The following is a 26,062-nucleotide window of genomic DNA, read 5'->3' as shown; positions in this document are numbered from 1 at the left end:
AAGTGATGATTCATTTTTATTCTACAATCCGCTTGCCTCTCGAAATTCAACCTGCTTTCATGTCTGAAGACCTCAACAAGTGTAGCAACGGTATACTAGAGACAATGCTCAAGATCCTTGATCTGTCAATGGGAATTCCCTCATCCCAAAAATAGATTTCAAACTCAAACACAGATCTTCAGCCTTTTTTCCCAAAGACAGAGTTCCAATTTAAGAAGGAGGGACAGAACATACGTTCCTTGAGTTGGTGCTCTTGATTTTCAAAGTCCTGTTTTCGATGTTCAGAACTGTATTTCCAAGAAATTAGTAACCCCTGAAGGGACAGGCCCCAAAACCCTCAGGTCTCTTCCTCCTCCTCCTCCTCTTTTTCAGTCTTTTTACAGGACGTAGAAAAACAATTGTTTCCTCCTTTCACTCCTCCTGTCCTCAGTGTTTATTCCGCTGGAGAGAGACATTCGACATTTTCTCGATCCCCTCCTATGTTGCGTCTAGGGATTTTTAATGTTTTTTGTATTTCTTTTTTGCACTTTGCTTTTTTTAGGGAAACTCCTGTGGGTTTATTAGATCTGCTATAGACTCTGGCGTGGTTGACTTAACAAGTCCCTGTGATTAGAATGATAATTGAATTAGAATAATTGGTTATAACACGCTTAATACACCGAGGTTTCTAGGCGCGGACCCAGGGATCGAACCGTTGTTACACTGCATGGTCTTGCTTCCAAGACACACGTAGCCCCCGAGCCATCCTCCTGATCCAGTCTCTTATCAGGTTTCTGTCACAGTGATCAACACTAGTCCCATCAATATAAAACATCTCAGAACGTGTCATTCCGTCATCCTCCTTTCCTAGTAAAACATCCTCTTCTTGCCCACCAAGGACATGCTCATCAAAACCATTAAGCATCATATTCATTTATTTTTTTTAGAGATTTTATCAACTTTAAAATGTCATTTAATTGATGTGTGTGCATCCTAACTTCAACCAATCTAGTCGTATAAATCGGACTATGGGTTGGAGAGCGGAGTTTAGAGCTGCAATCGAAGAGGTCCTAGAGAAAAGCCTGTTGGTGTAGCTATGACAATTTCTTCCTTGAGTAGAAAACAGAGTTTCAAATGGGTTGTTGCGATCTACATTTCTCACTCTAATGGAGGCACAAATTCTCACTCTTATGGAGGCACAATCCAAACCTTTCCACGGTAGACTCCCATGGAATGCGAGATTATCGGTGTCAGGAATAGTCAAGGGAGGAGAAAAACGGACATCCGTTTCTTTTCTTTTTCAGGCTCATGCAGTCGTGTACCTGCTTACACTGTGTAAACGAGACATTTAATGAGAGACTTCCAAACCCAAGGGATATCTCGTAGATGCGCGTTTGTCAACCATTATTTATTGAGAAAAAAAAAATCTGTTAATCTTTACTGCATACCTGAGGGCTCCACTGATATTGTTTCACAAGTATGTGTCAATTTAGTAAACACAGACAAGTTCTGCATGCTCTTAGGGGTTTGGGAAGTACTTTGGCACTTAAATTCTAATGCAAATTAGCCCCCTTCATGCTTACAGGTGGATTGAATGTCTGCTCCCCCAAAAAGGAGAATCAAAGGGGGGTGGCGGGGAGGGGGGAGAAACAGTCCAAAACACTTACCGTTGCTGCAGGTATTCTTGCAGGTTGATATGTAGCAATTGGCGAGAGAGATGGATCCTTTTTTGCAGACCTACAACTGCACTTGCGCCTCACTTCGCAGAGCTTCTGCAAGGGGAGGCGTTTTCACATGCTCACCTGCAGATAAAGTGTCCTAAAGGGACAGCCGAGCAAACTTAATTGGGTTCCCGCAGATCTCACCAACACTGAACCGGTGTCCAGCGGCATTCCCACATTGTGCCCAAACAAGCACGACCAAACAAAGTCTCCACAGCCACTTCCTAGAACTGCAGTTGCGCTGCATTTCCAGATTTAAAGGAAGGCCTTCACCATCTGCCCAGTTGGAACAGTTAATCTTTTCAGCCTAAGTATGGAAGGGTATATGGAGAAGGTGGGCCGTCAGGCGTAAAGGTGATGAGAGGGGAAATCTTTCCTCTTTACCCCCTTTCTCCTTCTCAATTGATAAAAGGTGTATGTTGTAGCCAAGATCAGTGTGGCTAGATCTTTGAATATGCGTTTGTGCTAATCTGACTCACATGGTATCAAAAACTAAGGATTAAATAGACCTAAACCCACCTGCAGGTGGAAGGAGGGAAAAGGATGAGGGTTTTTGTTTTGTCCTTTTTCTACATCATTAGTTATTCTCTTTATATACTCCAAGTCAACATTATCTTGGAGTAGACATGTTCAATGGTTTCAATTTATAGGCTGCATTTTCACTTCCTATCATGTTGCATGAAGTTAATTTTATTGTACATTTTGATTTTCGCTGAAAACAACAATGTAGCAATAACCTTTACTCTTGCTATGGTTATCTCCACGTTCTTGACCGTTACACTATTTGGAAAAATCTAATAAACCAATGGTTGGGGGCAGCTGGGGTGTTCTAGAATGTACAGCCTCAATATCGCAGTCTGCCACTTCTTTATAAACACTATATTTAATTATCTCCATGGCACCCTTTGTTAGAGTACCATTGGTTCATCAGGTTTTTTTTAAATTAAACTGTATAGCAAAGTTAGGTGATGGGAAAGTTAGTAGTTTACATGCTTGTTGGATATACAGTCCCACAAATTAAAAGGTTTATGACCCTACAATAGATCACAGTTTTGAATGAAAATACACTTCCTATAAGAAAGCTTCAAAACCGCCACTACTAGGCATAGAAATGCAAGCATTATAGGTGGCCAACTGTGTTTAGAGCACACATGCCAACCAACAACCAATGCCATAGTCCACCTAAGCTGGGATGAGTAGTGGGAGAGGGCGGGGGGAGCATCATCAATCCGAGAAGGAAACAAACCCCACAAACAAATATCACATTTAAGAATGAGTCTGCACACAGTTACCTTGGAAGGAAGGTGGAAGCCAGTCAGGTTCACTGGAGCCTCTGGATGCTGTACAGTTGAAGTAACCGTAATCTGCAAACACAATGTTAATTGTTATATTGAAACTTTAAAACAAAAATATGAACTTGCTCGGAAACGTCCTTAGCCTGCCCTGCAAGGTCCATGCACAAGAGGATTTGAAAAAATATTAGTGAATGCTGTGCCCAGTATTTTGAACTACCAGAGAGGTTAAGTTAATGTATTATACGTGCTATAAGGCCTCCAGATATTTATTTTTTAAGTGGGACTATTTTACACTAACTTTTGAAATTGGGATTTAAACGATTTATGGGCGATTCTCATTGCAGGGATTATTATTAATCATATTCTTTTTTAAGGTGAATAGAAATGTATTATTCTTGTAATCCATACACATTAAGAGCATATTGGACCATATAATTCCACTTTGGACCAGTCAATAACAGCATTTCTTCTTCAAGGGCTACTGCTTAGCTGTTACCACTAATAAGATATCGTGGTGCTGTGTACGTGGAAACAGGGAGATGGCTCCTATGTGTTCACCATTTCAATTTTTTTGTTGGGAGCATTTGCTTCTTTTTAGGAGTTCCTGACCACACTACAAACACGTCTAAGAGAATGATTAGGGATTACAAAACATCAGAAAAGAGGTTGGGGTGAGGTTAAACACTTCGACAAGGCAGGGTTTAAAGCTGACCTAAATTATCTACAACAATGTAGTTTGGAGTAATTTCCCAGATATTGAAAGATTCTATTCTTGGGTTAGTTGCAGCAGCAGTTTATGCTGAAGACTTGTGCCCACCACCAAGAAGGACCGTTCACCAGACTTTACCTTTACAAAATATTGGCTTTGCGCACACAGGTGAGTATAAGAGAATGTCTACACGATATACCTGGCTTAGACCTGCGAGGGCACTACATGCAAATACTAGGATCACAAACGAACATTAGACGCAAACAGCCAATCCAGGGAAACTCCTTTTAGTGAAGGCGATTTTTTTTTATTTTAAAGTGCAGCTAAGGGCTTTATTCTGCCCCATTTCAATCACACCAGAAAGACCAACACGCCACATGCTGTTGGAATGTAGAACATGAAAAAAGGGGTTAAGGACTTACCTTTTTATCTGGTTCTTTCTTCAGATGATTCACACCAACATGCTCTGCCACCAGTTGGTATGCAAGAGCCAGCACCTTCAGGTCAGTGGCTGAAAGACTGGGGTAGTCTCCAGTTTTCTTTGCAAACTCGGTCACTGTTATAAAAAGAACATTTAGAGCAAAACATTGATTTTCTCTGTAACATCTCCAAATCATTGCTTGCAAAAAGGTTTACAGAAACACGTGTATGCTGCACTCAATAGGTCCCTTGTGAAAGACTGACACTGTAAAATAAAAAGAACTTCCTAATTAGCTCATTATCACTGGCTAAGAGGAATAACTCGAGTACTCGCAATCCGCTTCATTCTTTCCAGTATCCCCAGTTTGTCAGTTCTCATGAATCTTCTTTTGGCTCCCCTCTACCTTTCTCCTTCTCCCATTTTTTTGCTACGCTAGATGCACTCCTCTCATTCGCCTCCATATGTGCCAAGCAATTGCCTCTTCAACTTTTCTCTTAACCTCCATCTTTTACTTTGCTCCAAACTTCGCTAACCCCCTGCCCTCTACCTCATTTTCTGTGCGTCACTATGTTTCGACACTTGATATTATGTGCCTGGAAATACTGTGCAATACCCAATGTCCTTAGGGGAGTCGCCAAACTAAAACACACAGATAACGACAACAGTGCTAAAGCATGTAATCAGTTTGTGTAAACATATCATTCAGGCTCCAAACGGCAAATGTGAAATGGAATAAAACTGTAAACTTGATAAATAAAAGAACACACCTAATTTTACATTGTCCGGAAGTGGCTCTTTGAAATGGAGTTCATATGGCAGGATAGCCAGGCGCTTTTTAGTTTCCTTGTCACGTATTTCACCAACCACATCCTTGATGGTGTAAATATTCTTGCCAATGTCCTAAGAGAGAATCAAACATTGTAATCGCGCCTGGTGAGCAATACGAAGCCTATTATGTTAATAGGAAAGAAGTGATGCATGCAGAAACCTTGCTTTACAGTCACAGCTATTTTGATGGACACGTATTCCAACAAAGGCCACCAACTGTAAAGTAAGTTACTTGTGGGATTTAAAACAACATGAATCGAGAGATGGATCCGAAGCACTTAATAAGATGTATACAAACATTTAATGTAGAAGAGTAGATGAAGTGGATTAGCATACCGATCAATCTAGAAAATTGACATTTGCTGCAGTAACAAATTCACGACCACCATTTTATGAACAATGTGGCCACTCATCTCACAATCTGTTAACAAATGGTCAAATAAGGATTGAAATTCATTTTGTCTGAGAAGCGCAGATTAATTGAAATCACCTGTTCGAATTATCCTATGTCAAGGAAAAGTAGAACTCAATTTACTATATAAAAGCGAATTCCCACTCACTTTATCCAAAGGATAAATGGTCGACATTAAGCAAGATAGTAGGAAGTACACATTCTAGAATGCGAACTACAGATGCTTTTCACTAGGAGATAGCGTGCAGAAGGTTCCGATGTAACTAGGAAAGCAATAGACACATAAGCGGCCAGTCTGCCCAATTTAGAGCTTCTAGTAGCCCTAGGGATGAAATGCATAAAGTTCAACAAATGCTTCCTACAAGATATAGGTTTCCGACAATGTAAAAAAGTAGATCGATTAACAGGATCCCCAGTCTGTTGTAAGGAAGGCATGGGATCAACAGTGACGACAGACAAGTGTTCACAGTTCAAGGGTGTTTATTGAACTTCAATTGGGTTTGAAAAACGCCCATCTAACCCTAAATCTAAAAAGATGGGAGCAAGCTACGACCATCAAATAATAACAGTCCTAGTAGACTCTAAATAAAATGGCCTATACTAATAAACCTATTGCCTATTCTTACTATAAATACGAAAGGGTGAGGGAAACAAAATTATACAAAATAAAAGTATTCAAGAAATCATATGTCAGGATAGCTGAGCCGTTAGCTTCCCCTTCCCCACCTTTTCATCGCGGGACAAGGCGGCACACTGGAGCTTAGCACATACTCTGGCTTTTCTAGCACGACGTTGTAGTTCAAAATCTCAGCATCAGGACCTTTCAGAGGGCGTGATGCGACAAACAAGCATTCAAAGTTGCTTTTTCTTCAGGATTCTCATATGCACAACTTCTCAAGTGATTCACTGTTCACCCCGGGTCCCCCTCTGTCGCACTCAGACCAAATCTATCTATTTTTCCAAACTTTCTTTACTATATTCGAAGACTTTCGACTGTGCGTAGGATTTTGCTTGACCTGTCGCAGGACCAATTCAACTGACAATTCTTTCTTCTCTTCTCAATATAACACTTTCTGCCACTTCTCAGCTGGATACCTTACAGAGACCTTCGATTGAGCACCCACGCGGTGCCGGACCACTCTGTGAAAGTTATCGTATCAAAGTCTCTTCAAAGTTCAAACACTCATCAGCAGTTCAACTTTACTTGCATCTTTATCACAGGTGTTTTAACAATGTTCGTTCCAGCGCTTGCCATACAATGTTGCTGCTTGCAACCTTGGCTTCAACACAGACTGGTCTTGTATCGGTTTATCCAACTCACCAGCTGTTTTGATTTCACTGATGCTGCTTTCATCTTGGAGCCAAGGACAGTACCATGGCTGTTGCTGCTTCTCCACGCTTCGATTAGTGATGCGTGAGGGCTCCGGGTATCTCCGACACACAATACAGGACTCTTCAGCCTGGTTTCCTGGTCTTACTTTCAAGAGCCCTCGAGAGTAGAAAGCGTTAACTGTTTGTCGGAAAGGTCAAGGGAACTTCCCTCCTGTTTTGCCATCCTCCTCTCATTCTAGTGCCATTTCCTCTTGTGCTTTTCCTCGCTCAGAGTGTCCTTTCGTGCTGCGCCCTTTATCTGTATGGGGAAGCTTAATGGAAGTCAGGTGTGAGTGATGGTCAGTAATTGCCTGACTTCGCCCCACCATTGTATTGGGACACATCAGGTATATTTCTCGGGCGTTAGCCTTTTCTCCCAGAGCGTGCTGTCAGTGTGAAAGTGTTCGTGTAGGAAAGGGGGCTGGGGGCAGAGGAGGGGGGGTGAGGGGGGAGGGGACAGAGTTCCTATGCATCCTATCCAATAGGATGGGGTAAAGGCGTTACAGGGAAGGGGATACTGTGTCTTGCCATACGACGTCCCGCTCCCCGAAGACCCCTCACCCAGGTGATCCTCCCGCACTGGTCAACCCCCAGGAACTGGATCCAAAAGCTATGGCCATGGCCCCCTGGGTGACAGATCCCCGGGGGACTAGTGGGTGAGAAACCTTCTGGTTTATCACCCTGTAGAAGTAGGAGCACCAAGTAACATGATGGTTGTTGGCTTAAGAAGAAAGGACCAGTCCTGACCACCTCATACGTTCCCATGGAACACAAGCTAAAGTGGAGAAAGGAGGCTGTGCTTGGCTCTGACAAAGTCAAGAAAAGCGTGGATGAATCGTGAGCAGTTTATATGTCAACTGCAAGGCAACCAAGATGACACAAGCGGCACTCAGAAATAATACAAAATACGATATTGGAAACAACTAGTCTTAAGCCCCCTGCTCCCCCGTTAGTCATTTTGGGGACATTAACGATTCCTTGCATACCCCATTCAGCACCATCATCACTACAGGGTAGCAGGGATTTACCCTTACTGCAACGAAATCTGTGCTTGTGGCAGTCTTGCTGTGAAATTACAGCCATCGGTGGTTGGACACCTATTATTACATAACAGCCCACAATACCTTTATCAAAGCTTGCAAATCATGTTCCAATTACAGACTAGTTGTGACATCACCACTGACGGCAATAAGATGACATCACTACTGCTCTGCAATCATTTATAATGCTTCAGTCGTGATGTCACAATGTCTGCTGCCTTAGCCAAAAGCAATACCTCTGGGAAACCCTCCAGGCAATTTTTCCAGCGTGGCAAACCATTACAGAAGGGGAAAGACCATATACAAATTAGGATTGGGCCCTCCCCCAAAAGGGCCAGTCCAGCCCAAACGGCTAGGTCACATTCATTCTGCACAGGACCACCAGACATGTTTCAGCATAAAGGAGTTGTAGCTTAGTTCGCCAAGTCCAGCAGGCAGGGACCCACATCTGGGAATACCATTCCCACTTGTAGTGACTAAAGCAACACCAAACGCGATATCTGGAAGGTTTTGAATAAATCTCATACATCCCACACCAGTCCGGGAAACAGGTCGGATTTATGGAATACCACCCATTAATATTCATAAGATAAATGTGCATACAATAATCCTGAATGTATGCATATTTTATCTAATGGCTATTCATGAGGTCTATCCTAAAAACCGGTCATGATTCCGGTCCTCGTGGCATGGAGTTGGACAACTGGCAACCCTTAAAACCATCAGCCAGCACAGAGCAGAATTCCAGATGCCACTGCAGCACTAGCAAGCTTTTCAAATTCCTTTCATGTAAAGTAGCTTTCTGGAACACTTATCAGCCATTAAATGATTATTACTGCCAGCAGTTTATGTGCACTGTTGGAGTTTAACTCATGAGAGCAAGAATCTGCATGCTATATAAAAGCACAACAAACATTTTTTAAAACCATTTCTTTAAAATTTTAAACAGTCCTTTTTTAAATCCAAACCGATTCTTAATTTAAGTGCATCAGCAAATGAGGATCTGGTGGATTAGAATAAGGAAGAGGCTGGGGATAAAGCAGGGATCGAAAATGAGGGGAGCTGCAAGCCATATAGCTCCAGTTTATAGCCTAGTTAGCTTAAAACCAACAATTACCAGGAGCTACTTATGGCTCCCCAGGCCAACTGATGCCAATCAAACTCAACTATGTGAATTTAACTACTCTGCGCATTTGGGACAATCTAAAAGAAACCTTAGGACACATCTGTATGACATTTAAAGCATAAGGGTCATAAATAATGGATACAATTATGCGTATGCATTTTATGTGGCAGTAGATCACGCTATGTACTTCCTCTTCGTTTCTCAGTGCTAGCTCCTGGTGATCGGTTACTCCTGATACGAGGAGCCGCTTGTAGCTCATGCTTATTCAATCCCAATTTCGAGCCCTGAAGGGGACGAGGACAGCGTGCTGCCATGTATAAGAAATAAAATAACCCTACCATTTGTAAAAAGTTTATTGCAAGTCACTGTGGAGTTGTGCGACTTTATAAAGAAACTTAGCCGTGTTCTTCCATTTGGTCCCGAAACTCCTCAGTGACTTGCAATATACCCAAGGCACGGTAAGGGGTACTTCTTTACGGGTAGTATAGCTCAGTGGCAACGCTGTCATCTTGGAAGCAAAACTAAGCAGAGCAACACAGGTTTGAATCCTGCGTCCTACACTAGTTTACAGGATATACAGGAAACGTATCCACCCAAGTTTTTCAGTTGGGAGCCCGGTGTAGTTTATTAGTTTACACAAATATATTGGAGGCCGCAATTACCATGTGCCCATTTGTATATACTTGTGCTCGCATTTGATACATTTGAAGCCGGTTTATAATGATAAAGAATAGTAAAAGCAAGCGGTAGCATGTTTTCATGAGGTTTACAAGGCTTGCAAGTCTCATGCGCGAGTACGACATCCAGTTCCTATTCTGGGATATATGTAGCCTACATTTAAAAAAAGGCAAAACTACATTCCACAGAATTCCAAGGAACAAACAGGACAGCATAACTTTCTAAAGTAACTGGAAAACATGAGCATTACTTTATGTATTAGAGTCATAAGCCAAAATGTAATGAAAGGCATCTTTCTTTAGCTGGCTAGTGTTGCTGGTGGATCGTCCTACCTCTTAATTTTGGTAATAAAGTCACGTTTTTTAATTTGTTTTCATTTGTGCAATGGGTCACCGTAAACATTCACCAGAAACAAAAATGATTCATTTTAAAATCAATGTATACAATAATTACAAACTGCTCAAATTTATGATTTTTGTTTCCCATTTAAGAGGACTCCAAAATGTATCTTAATATATACAAAAAGGTCTTAAAAAAAAAAACAAAAAAAAAAACACATTCTATTTAGAGCAATCGATATATACAGAGATGCTCAAGGGTTTTAATATAGCCGATAATTCTAAGTGACAAGTTCTCTGTAACTCAGGAAGGTAGTCCTCCCACGATCTCATGCTGCCAATGCATTCAAATAAAAGCCACATACAATTTGATATAAAAATCTACCCAGAAACTCTCAAATATGCTTGCATCTTACAATACGGTGGAAAACAATAACACATTGCAGCAACAATTCTTGTCAATAAATAGTACATTTGTTCACCCCAATAAGATTTCCTTTTTTCTTCAATTAAAGAACGTATGCATCGTCTACAATACTTACATAACATCTTACTTATGTTACAACTCCTCATAAAAATACTTTATCTTTTCCATCTAAACATATTTTAAAAAGTGTACCATTAAAGCATTATGTTTGCTACAATGTTAAACTTTTTAACATAGCAATCAAATAACAAGCCCTGGTTCCTGGGTAGATTCAGGCAAGGATAACAACAAGAGGCAAACATTCAAGGTGTAATTGTAATTGGTTATTTATAACACGCTTTATACCCTGAGGTTTCTAAGCGCGGACCCGGGGATTTAACCCGTGTTGCTCCGCGTCGTCTTGCTTCCAAGACGAGCGCATTGCCCCCGAGCTATCCTCCCGATGCAAGCTACGAGCCAGCAAACTCGACACTTCAATTCTACGCATACTCGCAGTACACGATTCTTTACTCCCCAAAAGTTAAATATCAATTGCCAATGGCTGGTAGAGAGCAAATTTCGCACCCTGTAAATATTTTCCAAATCAAATCCTTCCAAATATTCCACCCTATTTTTATCCCACATAATCAAATAGGAACTAGCTTTTGGAAATACAACAAAAAGAGATAATGTAAAAACCACCATTTGGTTCACAAAATCTTTTAAAAGCTATCACCACGAGTACATTTTCTAATGTTATTTTAGCAAATGAGCCTGCCAAAGAATTAGGTAAATGTGTAATATTGTCTACTTCTTCTAGAGGCATACAATTTAAATAACCCCTATGAGATCTAGTCCAAGCACTTTTCCTAGTGTACTGCAATCGCTTAACTACTCCCTGGAGTGTATCTCCAGATCTCATCCAAGGATATTTTATGATCTATGTGGGCGTTATCCAACATAACAATGTCCCTTGCATATGTTACCTTACAAAATGTATGATATCCAGCGAAAATGTATGATTGTATTTTGTGCATTCGACTCAACCACCCAAATTAATGAGACAAAAAACACACCCTTGCCGAAGTCGATTTGTCAGTATGGGCAGATTATCCATGCTAATTCTCAGGACTCCTTGTCCACCGTTAATCCTCACAGTCCTTACTTATTGAAGGCGCTCTGCCTTCCAGACAGAACCAATGAAGCTGCCTAAAAATCCTGGAATTTTCCCCGACTCCCTACAGGGAGTTCACCAGGGCTGTGTCCTGGCACTCAAGGTATTTTGTATTCTTATAAATGGGGTGATTGAATAACAGCTGACTCTCAAGCCCGATGCCCCAGTCTTAGCAAATGAAGAGGTACTTACATTTGCTGATGAAGCATTATGGTCTTACACCCATGCGTCCAGAAAACAAAATCCATGGTGTTCAATGGCGGCAGACAGGGAAGATATCCTTACAGCTCGAGTTGAATGCTGGGCTAATCCATCAGGTTGAGTACTACGATTATCTTGGACTGAGGGTCAAGGCAAAATGCTGATGGGATGAACATCTGGCAAAAGCAGGCGTTACCTTGGCAAGGTACAGTGCAGCTCTTGCAGGTTTCCTACCGAATATGGGAACGAGGCAGTGCGGGTCTCTTCAGAAGCCTACAAGCCCATGCGCGACAAGCAGCAATTTATGGGGCCTGAGCTACAGGGGAATGTTGGGTAGCTTGCAGTCATAGAAACCAAAATATTAAAAAAGATATCCTCTGCTTACCGTACAGCACACCGCATCTGCCGATTTTTTGGAAGACTGGAATGCAATGTAGAGTCGCTCTGATAAAGCGCAGCCAATTTTTACTGGCTAAGGCTCTGCTCAAATGAGCACCTAGGCAACCATAAAGCAGCACCCGTGGACCTCATTGATCAGGCTTGTGGCCAGTCCCTTCCTTGGCTTGCCCACATTAGAGGTCAACACATCTTAGGGCTGAGTGACCTCTGGACCAACTCGGATAGCATCACCTGTTTGAGTAAACTGGCAGTTAAGAATGCTTATGTAGCCAAGGAAGAGCTGGATATCTTAGAGAAAATAAGCCAATCCACCTTGTTAAGGAAGGTATTGGGGCTTGAAGACAGCACTGGGTTATGAAACAATATTGGGATGCATGTTTCATGTCCCAACATAGGGAAGAGGTTCACGTTGCGCATGTCATATTAGAACAATGGTGTTGCTAGGTTAGATGTGTTGCAATTTAACATGTCTTCAGTGTAGATAAGTGGATTGGGATAAAGGTTACTATGGATACATTTTAGATTTGCATCACATAGCAAAATAAAAGTTATGAGGACACAATGTAATTGTGCAATATAGAATGTGTAATGCTTAGAGTGGGGGGCGAGAAGATCTATGCATGCAAGGAAGAAGTCTGCGAGGGGAAAGCCACTTTGGGGGCGGGGGGGTTGAATAATGTACATGTGGGATTCAAAAATGGTTTAGATGGGAGACGCGTTTCTGGATATAGGGGAATATGGGGTGTGTTACGAGTACATGGGAATATCGCAGATCACCATTCCTCCATAGCTGGGTTTCGTGTAGGCCGCGGAGAGCGTGGTTTGCGGAGGTGAACTTCGAATGTCCTGAAGAGTTGAATGACCAGGTCAAGCAAGGAGGAATGAAGCAAACCACATTTCAGCAGTTGGCGATAAGCATCCAATGCTTACTTGAGGCATAGATTAAATGAAGTGCCATTGGGTCATGCGTTTATAATTAGATGAGTTTGTGGATATGGGGAACAAGTCTTCCTTTGAGCACAGAGTCTTGTTAAGTTCTGCCAATTAGTGAGTCGAACTGGGGTTAGTTAATAAAAACACATGGAAGGGGTGATGGAGGGCACAGTTTGCCAATGTTTTAAGGGTTTTGTTTGGGCTCCAAGGAAGATGAGCAGGATGAGTGGCGGGGCTGTATGATCTGAGATGTTAGTCGAAAATTAGATAACATACAGGAATGCAGAAGGAATAACATGGGACGATAGCTGATCTGTGAGGATAAGATGTTCATTGCTTGATCAAAGACATGGTTGTTTTTCCTCTCCCCTACTCTTGTTTGGAGTGTTCTTGTAAAACTGAGTGGAACGGGGTTTGTCAATAAAGCACATGGAAGGGGTGCTGGAGGGCAGAGTTTGCCAATGTTTTATGGGTTTCGGTTGGGCGCTCAGGAAAATAAGCAGGATGTGCGCTGGAGGCTGTATGATCTGAGATGGTAGTCAGAAATAAGATAACGTGAAGGAATAATGGGACGCCAGCATGTGTGATAAGATGTTTATTGCTTGATCAAAGACAGTTGTTTTTTCCTCTCCGTCCTCTTGTTTGAAGTCTTCTTGTAAAAGCCTTGCACATCACATACTGGGTTAAAGGTTTCCTACCAAATGGGGCAAGTCATAAATATAATTGTTTTTAGATAAGGAGAATATTTTTACAACGTCATGACGGATTATAAAAATAAAGCATGGGGCGGGGGAGAAATTGTGTTTTGCCAATGTGTCCAATGGGGTTTGAGAACAGAGGGTATTAGATTTCCTTGTACAGTGTTAGCCGAAAGGATTTTGAGGGATGGCCATGTGGGATTATGTAAATTGTTCAAATGTGAATAAAAACTGCAACTTTGTTGAGCAATGGAAGGAACTGTTCATTTTCAGCTTCACGAGGCTGACTAACCCCTTCCAGTCGTCACCATGCAACAAACATGCTTTTCTGACAAAAGCACATTGGAGCTCCATTGGAGTGGTTTTTTGGAGTCACATGTCTACACTACCTTGATTATATCAGCCCCAAATATGAATTGTGGATAGGCACATTGCCGGTAACCAGCCTGTGCAACAGATCGAACAGTAATGTTGCACCAGAATGCTGATTTTGCATGCACTTGAAAGTTTGGTTAATTTCATTTTGATATGTCCCCACTATTTACTGCCTAGAGGAAGGTTCCTGAGTCCGTTATTCAGGGACAGGCACGTGCGGACTACAGCAGATACCATGACTAGGTGAACGATATACCGGCAGTCTATTCAACATCCATGGGCCTGGCGTACAAGACAGAAAAAGGTGGGCAGCAAACCGCTTCAGTACACATGGACTAGCTTGTTCTCTCTGAATATGGTATAGCATGTCCAGAATCTTGATGAAAGTACGACCGGGTTGATTGAGTTTGATATTATAGCTAGCACTCTGGAACCTGATTGTCGTTACAGGTATTTTATTATTAATTGCTTATATTTCTGTATTCTTTTAATCATGTTTATACCCAGGTACCTCATGTTATTTCTAGAATTGACGACATGCTATTTATTGATCCTTTTACTACTTGATTTTACCTGAGGCAATTCAGATTTTAAAATGGTCTATTGATGTTGCTGCTTTAATGATATTGCATATCGAAATAAAGTTATGATAAGAATCCAAAAGGGAGAGGCGGGCAGGTCCCAAGGGCTGCGACGAGATGGGTGGACATGGAGTAATGAGGATTATCATACATAATCTGGCCATTACCTCCTGTCCACCGTTACTCGTCACAGTCCTTACTTATTGAAGATGTAGCCAACAGTAACCTCATACAGTCACAAGAACAGTAAAAAAAAAAAAAAAAAAAACACCACCATCAAAAGTACAGCGCCAAGGATCCCCATGATGGTCAATACACAAACAAGAACGCGCCAGGCAACAATAGACCCACTGATGTTCAAAACGAACGACTGACAACGTAGACCAATCACCAAGGCACATTACCCCACTCGACCAAGGGTTAAAAAAATAAATTAAAAAAATAAGACTGGAAATAAAAAAAAAGGACTACACTGATAAAGGCCAATTTTCGCTTGACATCCTCCCCCGAATAAACAAGAATATAGGACTGCCACTGAAGTATACCCCAGGTGGATCACAAAGGCCCACCCAGCAACAATGGCGGGCGCAAAACATTTTTTTTTACATTTAAAAAAAAAAAAAGGGCAGAACCTACAAGGAATCGGTGTTTGCCGTCCTAATGAGCACCACGCAGCAGTGACCACCGATAGGAACACAACACTCATGAGTCTGCGTTATTGAGGATGGTCCTCGGATGTAAGAGTGCCACCCAAGGCAACCAAAACACCTGTTCTAGGTCACCCCATTCAGCGGAAAATAAGAGCAGCAAACGAAAAAAGCAACTGAGGCAGTTGAACAGTACATCTAGACCCAGGGTCTCCAACCAGTGGATTGCATGCCACTGGTAGCTTGGCCAAGGCTGCCCAATAGCTGCTCGCATCAGACACCAAAACGAAGTACAGTGTTCATTTTGGTGCCTCACTGGCCTCTTCCTCTGCCTGCAAAGCACAGAATCAAAAGATGTCTGCGCAGCGACAGGAGGCGATGCATCTGGGCTCGAGAGGCTCTGGACAGTGTCCCAACAAGAGGTTAAATATCAATAACAAAAGTAAATGGGAAATGTGTGTTATGGCATTGTCACCCACAGGTGCAAATGAGGATTAGAAACGGAAGGGTGCATATATGGGCATGGCATGTGAAACAAAAATGGGGCTGCGATTGTTTCAGTCTCACTGTGTTTCTATAGATTTATTTCACTAAGCATTATTCTGCATGCTGGTAATTGTAGGCTTTCTAACAGAATGGGGAAAAATAAAAGGTGTGTGTGTGTGTGTATATATATAAACAAAACCCAATCAATCCGTGGCAGTCCCTGGTTGCAAGATAAAATAAAGTAGCATCTAGGAGGTATGTGTTGCTGTTTATGGTAAAAAATTTGAAGGTTCCGAGTTCTCTCCGATTTAAGGTACTAATATCCCATTAAGTTAATGTGGAATTTCCTGCGATTTGGAGGAGTCCACCTCTATGCGTGCCACAATACAGGAATTCAGGTGCTAATGGCAATTTTACATTTAAGTAAATGTGGGAAAATACTAGCTACACTGTATTCCGGTGCATGTCCACATATATTTGAAAAACTAAACAGGAATGTAAAATGACATGTGCGATCAATGCCAGGACTTCAAACATAATTTGAGAATGATGTTTCAGGTGATGCTTTACAAAACAAGTGTACCAATGACGCAATTAAGTGAGAAAAGTGATCTGTGGTTTGTATGTATAGGATTATTAAAGCTTAAATCTAGTTATGTAACAGACCACTGTACAAAACGCGAGGAGGGAGAGAGCCATGGGATGGGAGGACATGTAATAGGGTTAATCCCCCTTTGGCTATGTACACACACCAGGAGGTTTATGGAGATCTGTGGGGAGCCTGTATGCACGATCACATTCTGGCAGGGGATTTTCAGCCTTTCAATTCTAGGTTGAAATGGTGACATTTTGTGAGCACTATTTTTGATAGAAATTGGGCAAAGCATCCAATTTACAAGTAATTTTCATAAACACACGTAAACACTCCCATCCCATATCTTTACGCTTACTTTCTACCATACACCATCACACAACCCCCGATCAATTCGGCCTAGCTGTTCACACACAAACATTACCCCATGAATACCTCATCACTAATAAAACGCAGCTATCCCATGACAATCCAGCCTAGCTGCTCACATAAGCGTCCTACAGACCTAACGCAGCCAGAACCCAGTCTGGGTGTCCACCCACCAGACTGCACACATTCAACTGATATCTTCACCACCTAACGCTAGGATGCAGCTACCATCTGGCAATTACATCATCTGCGCACATAACTGTTGTACCCACACACCCTACGACACTTTCTATTCTGGCCGGGACTGCGGTCCCCGAGGGCGTTCAACCTACCAGCGCTTATGAGATCATACCAATGATATATAGAGCGCTATATAAATGCCAAATTACAGAACATAACTTGGAAATTCCAATAGAAACCGGGTCACCAACAGTACACAGGATATTCTGGCACTGTAAAACATGTTCATGCCATTGCAAACAATGACAGAATTATCATGTTAACACATTTTTATGATGCTGGAGCACTTACTAGGTCTGAGAGATGCATGTGCAAGACAGGCATGGCCCACTGTGGTCATGCACCAGAATTACCTACATAATTACAGCAAGGCGAGGCAGCAATCCTTTGGGCTGTTCTCTGTGATACTGCATCCCTTATAAAGGGCAGACGATGGCAGGTCATCACTCATGAATAAGTCGCTCCTCGCTTCAACCATAATCTTTGATAAAATGTTAATACGATGATGGATATCTGGTTGGGTTGTCATAGGAGTCGTTTAAAGTGAAAGCTATTTTTGCCCTGTAATTTTACTTTCCTTGCATAGAACTTGATCATCTGGTTTCCACATGTTCATTTTTTTAATCTTGCCAATTATGTTGACATAAAAACCATTAAGGGTAGTCAAAGCAGGCTTTAGTTTACTTTTCCTTGACTGAATTCTGTGTCCTAGCATGTGAGCAGTTTGCATGAACTGGTGATATGCTAAACTGGCAGTAAATTAGATTTTTGGACAAAGCAAAGCATGGTTTATGCTAAATTCTTTTAACATTGATTGAAATACTCCAGATATTGTCTTTGTACAAGGAGCCCCAAAATTAAAAATAAACTTCTGTTGTTGAAATCTTGGATACAAATGCAGGCACACTATTAAACAAAAGGCAGCGGATCTACCATTTCCATCCAGAGTGGGAAGCAGATTTATCCCCCACCGCCCTCTAGCGTAAAAAGGAAATGTGCATCTTAATCGACTGTGCCCAAATTACAGTGGGCAAAAGGCGTGAATGATGAGGCATTTTGCGGCGACACACAAATTATGAAGAAAATAAAATTCCAAAAGGAAGCCGTCTGCAAGCCTAAAAAGTAGGTCTACCAAACGGTGCAATACAAATCAAAAGAGAGCTCAGTTTGCACACATCGGAAAGTGGAAGTTATTCAGTTTCAGGGTGGCCAAGCATAGAGCAAGAGCCAATGCGCTACCCCCCCCACCCCCAGACATCGCATTTGCAGAAACAGGAGAGTTCCTAAGGCGCACTGGTCCTAGATTCGACAAAGGAAACCCTAGTCTACTGGGATGCAGCCCGTAGATTTTGGGACGTTCGGCCAGGCCTGGGCCCTCTTTCCCTGGTCTCAGGGAACCCAGCCTTCGCACCGGGACTGGATGTTAATGTTAATGTTAAAGGTCATTTGTACCGCGCACTATCACCACCGAAGTGGTCCCCTGGCGCTCTGGCGGCTCTGAAAAGGGGAGGAGAGGGGGTGGGTTAGTAGGAATAAGTTGGAAAAGTGCAAGAGAGCAGTGATGTGCTGTTGGCAGCCTCAGCCCGGTGGTTCCGTCGGCCGGGCTTGGGGTGTTTTATGGTCCGTAGTCGTCGTGTGCTGTTGTGTAAGGCTATGTGCGGTTTGTTTTGTTGTTGCATTGTTGTGAAGTTTGTGCGGATTGCTGCGTTTAAGGCTTGTGGTTGTGTTTGGTTATAGTTTGAGAGGTGTCTGCAGAGGGATGGAATTGTTAGTTGGTTGGTTAGTTGGCATTGCTGTCCTTGCAATTGTGGGATTCCATCTAGGTCCGGTACATGCTAACAGTCACATTTCTATCTAGATGCGACGCAAGCTAGGGTTCATAATTCTAAGTGTGGTGCATGCTAAGAGTCACATATGCTAACGGTCCCATTCCTGAAAATTCCATCCGAGTGTGGCATATGCTAACCATCATATTTCTATCTAGATGCGACGCGGGCTAAGCTTGGGAATTCCATCCGAGTGTGGCATATGTTAACCATCATATTTCTATCTAGATGCGACGCGGACTAAGCTTGGGAATTCCATCTGAGTGTGGCACATGCTGACCATCATATTTCTATCTAGATGCGACGCGGACTAAGCTTGGGAATTCCATCTGAGTGTGGCACATGCTGACCATCATATTTCTGAAATTCCATCTAAGTGTGATATCTGCTAACATTCATATTTCTGTCTAGATTTGGCGCAGACTAAACTTGTGAAATTCCATTGTGTGTGGCACATGCTAACAATCACGTTTCTGTAGTTACCTCTAAGTGTGGTATATGCTAGCAGTCACATTTCTGCAATTCCATCTAAGCGTGGCACATGCTAACAGTCATATTTCTGTCTAGATTAGGCGCAGACTAAACTTGAGAAATTCCATTAAGTGTGGCACATGCTAACAATCACGTTTCTGTAGTTACCTCTAAGTGTGGTATATGCTAGCAGTCACATTTCTGCAATTCCATCTAAGCGTGGCACATGCTAACAGTCATATTTCTGTCTAGATTAGGCGCAGACTAAACTTGAGAAATTCCATTAAGTGTGGCATTCCACCTCTGGTTCGGAGGGCCAGCTCAGAGACTAACATCTGGGGTCTCCCATGCTCATTCAAAGATTTTAAAACCAAGTTCTCCCTGCCAGAGAGAGAGCGATTACACTAGTGGCAATTTAGACATTGGAACACCTCTAATGAGGTGGCCAGTGTACCCACAGCCCTAAAATGGCTCCTCCAAGACGCGCCAGTCAAGAGGACAACTTCAAGCATTTACAAGGTGCTAGCTAGTGCAGACACCAACGAAAAGCTGCTGTATATGATAGCCTAGGAACGAGGCCTACAATAAGAAATCCCGCCGGACTCATGGTCCTGTATTTGGACGAGGCCATAGAAAAGCTCTAAATGCACCCTGGTCAAAGTAAATGCCTATAAAATATTGTTAGAGGTATTTTAGCACTTGCTACCCCCAACACCTTCACAGAATCTCACTGGGCTATCCAGAGTTATGCTGGATGAGATGTTGTCAGACTGGCACATTGAATATCCAGTGGGATATTGAAGTCCCTTTACTGTTCATTTCCAAATTTGAGGCAAAGCTTCCAGATAAGTAAAATCATTAAAGAAACATGCTACACAGTGACCCGACTTTGTACAAATTGTTCCCCAAAGCCGCCATGATGGCCTTCAAAAGAGGGAGGAACCTCAGGGATAAATTGGTGAGAGTTGAAAAACAGACAGTTGTTTTGTTTTTGAAGACTAAAAAGAAGGGGGCCTTCCCCTGCTTGGGTTGCAGTCGCTGCAATAACCTTGTGAGAAGTGATACTATTGCACATCCACAAACATTTTAAAAAAATCAAATTGAGGGATTATGCAACATGCCTTACCCCAGGAGTGATTTCTGCGATTAAATGCCCCTGTGGGCAACTTTATATTGGCCAGACCATGAGGCCTGTAAAAGAGAGTTGACAGAACATAATTCTAACATAGATGCAACAACCCGAGATCGCCAATGGCAAGGCACTTCTATGAACAACATTACACTATAGCCCAACTTAAATTCCAGACATTGGAAGTACTTAAACGTTCACAGAGAGGAGGCAACTATCAGTCACTACTCCTTCAGAAAGAAATGTACTGGGTACACCTATTGGATATTGAATAACCTAAGGGCCTCAATGAAGACCGTTTTCTGAATTGTTTTATATAGGGCAGTGCTACTTATCCTTGCGATAATAATAATTTGGCATTTATATAGCGCTACAAACCCTCAGGTATCTGAGCGCTGATTATTATTACCCACAGTGTGTGGTGCTCATTTATCGACCTTGGAAGGATGAAAGGCTGAGTTTGGCCCCGCCGGGATTCGAACCTGCGTTAGCAAGCTCTGCACGGATGTCAAGGCAGGCACTCTACTCGCTGTGCCACTTGATCGGCCAATATCGTTCTAGGAGTGTGGTTTGAACCTGCAATATCATTGCAGTCTCTGTGATTACCTGGGTATCACTGAGCAGTCCCTGGCTTGGCTGACATCTTTCCTCTCCGATCGACCCCCCCAGGTCCAACTCGGGTCATTTCTCTCCTCCATCTCTACCTGTGGTGGTCCACAGAGGTCTAACCTCTCTCCCTGGCTGTTCAACCAATACCTGGCACTCCTTGCCCACTGCATTGCCGCTCTCTGCCCCAACCTTTAGTGCCAAGTGGATGACACAACTCATTTTCAGGCTCCCTTCCGTCACTTGGTCTCCTCTCATCTTATCTCGGACTATATGTCTGCTATCCAGGAGTGGTGTGCTGCCAATGATCTCTGTCTTAATGCCAGTAAGACAAAGATTCTCCTCATCGGCACACCTGCTCCCTCCTTTCCGGTCACTCTCTGGCCAGCCTCTCGTAGCCCTCTTCCTGCTACCACCTGTGAAGCTAAAAACCTTGGGGTCATCTTCGACTCCACACTCTCCTTCTCTCCTCACATATCCGACGTCTCTAAGTCACACTACCAGCTGCAGGGGAGGGTGGGGTTCTCTAAAGGAGATGTGTAGGGGGGGTTTCTCTAAAGGAGAAGTGTAGGGCTGCCACCTGGGCTGATCAAAGCACTTTCATCAACCACTATTGGTTGAATGTCTCCAACTTGGGAGGAGGGTTCCTACACGGTTAGGGTTTTGTCAGTATGGATGTGATTTTAGAGTTATTAAAAAAGGTGTATTTCTGCACTGTTTTTGGCTCTGTGTCTCATTGGGACCTTTTCCCCGTTGCTGCTATGGTATGCCTCGTGAGGCAAGTACTAGGAAGAGGAAGTGTGGACGTAATGCTTCGATTACTTACCGGTAATTCTCATTACTCTTAGTCCTACTCTTCCTCGTCACAGAACTGACGACCCTCCTCACCCTCCCTGCAGGGAGGGTCCCATGCACCGGCATGGTAATATGAAACTGAGTGACATGATTATGTGGGAGGAGTTATAGGGATTCAAAGAAATAAAAAAGGTCCTGTGTCAGAGGCAGGGGCCTCATGAGTTAAGTATGTTAATGTTAAGGACATTTGTACCGTGCACTATCACCACCGGAGTGGTGCCCTGGCGGCTCTGAAAGAGGAAGGAAGGGCGAGTTAGTGGGAGGATGCTGGAAAAGTGCAGTCACGTGCTGTTGGCTGCCTCAGCCCGTTGGCTGGGCCTGGGGTGTTTGCGGCCCGTAGTCGTCGTGTACTGTTGTGTGGGTCTATGTGCGTTTTTTGTTTTGTTGTTGCAGTGTAGTGAAGTTTGTGCGGTTTGTTGTGCTTGGTTTGGAGTTTGAGAGGTGTATGCAGAGGAGGAAATTGTTAGTGGAATTGGTTAGTTGGCATCTCTATCCTGAATTGACGAGTTGGGCTTGCGTAATCTCTCCAGATGGAGTGCAGGGGCACCCTGTGCCTCTTCTTAGGTCTGGGCCCGTCCTGCATTCAAGGTCCCTTTCACATCTCGCTCCCACCTCCACCAGCCTCCCCAACAACCTTACCTGTCCTTCCTTCCCACTTATATGGCCAGTGCACCTGTCAGTGTCTCACAACTCAGTTAGTGTGGCGATTGGTAATATCTCGACAATTCCACAACAATGGTGGTACCTAGTAGCAGCTAAGGGGCGGGTGAACATGTTGGATGGGATTTGATGGGGTTGTTGACTCCCTCTCCATAGGTGTCGCCTGTGTTCCACTCTGCCCGGCGTCACCCATCCAGGTGCCGTGGGTGCTTCTCAGTCGGTTCTGGGAGCTTGTCAGTGTCCTTTCCGGTTTAGTCATTCTTTTTCCTTTCTGTTTTCAGTTTGAATCTGTGGTGTTGAAGAGCCAGGTTTTTAGTAATTTTCAGAATTTTAGGTGATCTTTTGCGTTTATTTCTTTTGGGATGTTGTTCCAGGTTTTTGCGGCTAAGTGGTAGAAGGCGGTGCCTCTGAGTTTTGTCTTAATGTATGGTTATAGTTCCAGGCGGATTTCGTTGCTTGACCTGAGGGGTCTCGTTGGCTTGTAGAGTGTTATTTTCTTTTGTAGGAATTCTGCTCCTTGTCCACAGATTCCCCTGTGCGTTATGCACATTGTTTTGAAGGTGATGCAATGTTTTACTGGGAGCCAGTGTAGTGTTTTTAGGGCAGGGGTGATGTGGTCTCTTCTGGATCGTTTGAGGAGTAGTCTGGCTGCTGTATTTTCTTCAGGAGGTATTCCGAGGTAGAGGCTGTTTGCACAGCCGATTCTTGACATGATGAGGGTGACGATAGTGAGTGTTTAGTGAGTGTTTTGTGCGCAAAGGAGAGGAAAGGTAGGATTCTTCTTGCCGTGTGGAGGAGGAAGAAACATTTCTTGACTGTTGCATTTATTTGTGGTTCTGAGTGTTGTCCATTAGGACTCCCAGATTTTTTACTACCTTAAATGGTGAGGTTCCCATTTCCGTTGGCCACGGGATGGCAGTTTCGTTCTCTTGGTCTTTGGATATGATCATGATTTCTGTTTTTCAGGTTTTTGGCATTCATTCAGTTGAAGACTTATTTTAGACAGTTGGTTACGTTGGAATGATCGGCTAGGGTGTCTGATTTTGTAGATTTGAGTATCATCTGCATAGTTGTAGCATGTAATGTATTTTTTGAAGATTCTGATAACTGGGTTCTGGTAGATGTTGAAGTACAGTGGTGATAGTGAGGATCCTTGTGGCACTCCACAGTCGTTAACTCGTGGGGTGGATTTAAAGGGTTTAATCCATACAGTTTCTGTTCTGTCTACTAGGAATGATTTAGTCCAGTGTAGTGCTGTGTCTGTTATGCCTATGACTTCTAGTTTTTTGGTTAGGTTGAATTGTGAAGGTTAGCATATGCTGCACTTAGTTGGAATCCTCAGCGTAGCCTGCGTCGCATATAGAGATGTTATTCAATGATTGATATACGACTCTTCTGCCTAGACCAAGCGTGCAATCAAGAATCAATAACCAACCCACTTACAATTTCACTCCTCTGCATACACCTCTCAAACTCAAACCAAACACAACCCTTAAACGCAGCAAACTTCACTACACTTCAACAACAAAACAAACCACACACAGACCTTGTACAACAGCACACAACGACTACCAACCGAAAAACACCCCAAGCCAAGCCAACGGACCCACCGGGCTGAGGCTGCCAACAGCATATCACTGCTATCTTGCACTTTTCCAGCTCATTCCCATTAACTCACCCCCCTATCCCTTTTTCAGAGCTGCCAGAGCGCCAGGGGAGATATAATAGTGTGTTCTGCCCAAGCTGCCCATATCATAACACGGCATACCTACCAACATGCCTCGTTACATTCAGGAGATCCGAGTACGGCCTTGTTTTTAACTTTGCATTCTGAGATTTATGGTCCTTGGCTTATACGGGAAACCCAGACTTACTACAAGTCCCAGAATGCAAAGCTAAATCCAGAACTGGGCTACCATCTCCAGAACGAAATGGGGAAAGTTTGCATGTATGTAAGAGATCTCAGTATGGGAAGCTCTTAGGTGAATTCCTCACCCCTATGACAGCTCTGCAAAATGCACCGCGAGTAATCCGTGATGTACTCTCACAGTGAAATGTGTGTTTCACTGAGAGAACAATACTGATGTAAGCACTGCATTTTGACAAAGCACCAAATACGCAGATAAGGAAATCACATGCTAAAAGAGCTTCCTGTATCTCACTTTAACCCACTAAGCAATTTAAGCACACAAATTCCAGGCTTTGGTTAGTACAAAATGTAAGGTTTGGATTGTAAACCTTATAGCTTATGTTTCACACCCTGAAAAGAAAACAAAGCAATCGCCACTCATGTGAAACTAGTAGACATCATAGGTGTAAACCAATCTTTAAACAGAGTACTTAACTGATTTGGAAATGGGCACATGTGTTATAGTTAATTTGTGTCGTTTCGGGTCTTTCATTTGGTAATGTGCCGGTTATCACGCTTAAAGAAGAGTTATTGATGACAAAGAACATGGGTTTTTGCGAGTTTCTTAAAAAGGGCTGGCTGCAGCCATAAGCTACGCTACATGTAGGGGGTCTCTTAGCCAGGTCTCGTTTTTAGTTTTGGTTAGATTTTAAACTAAAAACAAATAAGCACAGTAAAACGAAACTTAACTGGTGCTTCAGTACCAAGGACCGCGATACAAGATCACGACAGGTGGCGTCTCATACAGCAGACGTAGCTGGTGATCCACACTAACATAACGAAGCCCTTTCACCACTCACGCCAACTCCCCGTTTCGCGAATATGGGGTACCCCTCAGAAAGACAGTCCCATTCTTTACCTGCAGAGTAGCACCTCTCAAAAAAGCTCCTGCGTCAGCCACAACATGTTCTACCAAGGAAGCCGCCATGTTTTCTTTCATATCCAACCAATCTGGAGAGCCTTGACTTTTGCCCTGAACTACCACACACTACAGCAGGGCTCAACGCCAGCGTCCATTGGCTGTGCGACTGAGCCCTCCCATTGGCTCTCGCTCTGGAAGCAGGAACGGAAGTGATGACGTTGCAGTTTGCTACTTAGTTTCCAGGCGGACAATTTAAAGCCGTCGGACTCGGTCGGAGCAGCCAGTGAGTGAAGAGGCGCTACTTGCAACAGCACGGGCTAACACGCCACAACGTTCAAGTTTTATTTCGGAATGCTTGAGGAATTTAAGAGGGGCGCAAGGATAACGAAACTGCGGATTGAAAACTAGAACGAAGACATTAGTGGAGGACTCGTGTTATGTAATATTTAGTTGCATACATGCCAACATTCTGTGACCAAAAATCTGTAGGAATCTTAAAGTTTCAAAAATAGTCAGTCGAGGAGGTAATGATAGGAATAGGGCGCGTCAGCAGCCCATTGTCATTGAATGAGCCCGCCGCCGCGGGTGCATTCAATGACAATGAGGCGCCTGCCACGCCTTCTGCCATCACGCCAGCTCAGGGGAGCCCTTGAAAGACTCACCAGAGTTGACGTGGTGGGGGGGGGCTAATGGCGCCTTTTGTGAAAGGCACTCGCGGCGGAGGG

The 26,062-nt window shown here is 43.2% G+C and overlaps 1 protein-coding gene across 2 annotated transcripts in view; it reads right to left on the bottom strand.

Annotated features, from left to right (window-relative positions):
• Window positions 1-25,559, bottom strand: part of NOB1 (NIN1 (RPN12) binding protein 1 homolog) — a 174,968-nt gene extending 149,409 nt beyond the window's left edge. Inside the window, exons 1-4 of one of the 2 annotated variants that reach the window (XR_011283341.1) lie at window positions 25,335-25,492; window positions 4,893-5,025; window positions 4,127-4,260; window positions 2,993-3,064 (exon numbers count right to left, since the gene is read on the bottom strand). Coding sequence is in view for 1 of the 2 variants with exons in the window: in XM_069635518.1 (XP_069491619.1) it covers window positions 2,993-3,064; window positions 4,127-4,260; window positions 4,893-5,025; window positions 25,335-25,415 (420 nt within the window). In the remaining variant the exon portion in view is untranslated. Of the gene's footprint in view, window positions 1-2,992; window positions 3,065-4,126; window positions 4,261-4,892; window positions 5,026-25,334 lie in introns of both variants that reach the window. The other variant, XM_069635518.1, reaches the window with a different exon arrangement.
• Between the last annotated feature and the right edge of the window lie 503 nt (window positions 25,560-26,062).

The sequence above is a fragment of the Ambystoma mexicanum genome, chromosome 1q (assembly GCF_040938575.1).
Source record: "Ambystoma mexicanum isolate Mex_15411 chromosome 1q, UKY_AmexF1_1, whole genome shotgun sequence".
In the NCBI taxonomy this organism is placed as follows: domain Eukaryota; kingdom Metazoa; phylum Chordata; class Amphibia; order Caudata; family Ambystomatidae; genus Ambystoma; species Ambystoma mexicanum.
This window is presented reverse-complemented; position numbering and strand designations above follow the sequence as displayed.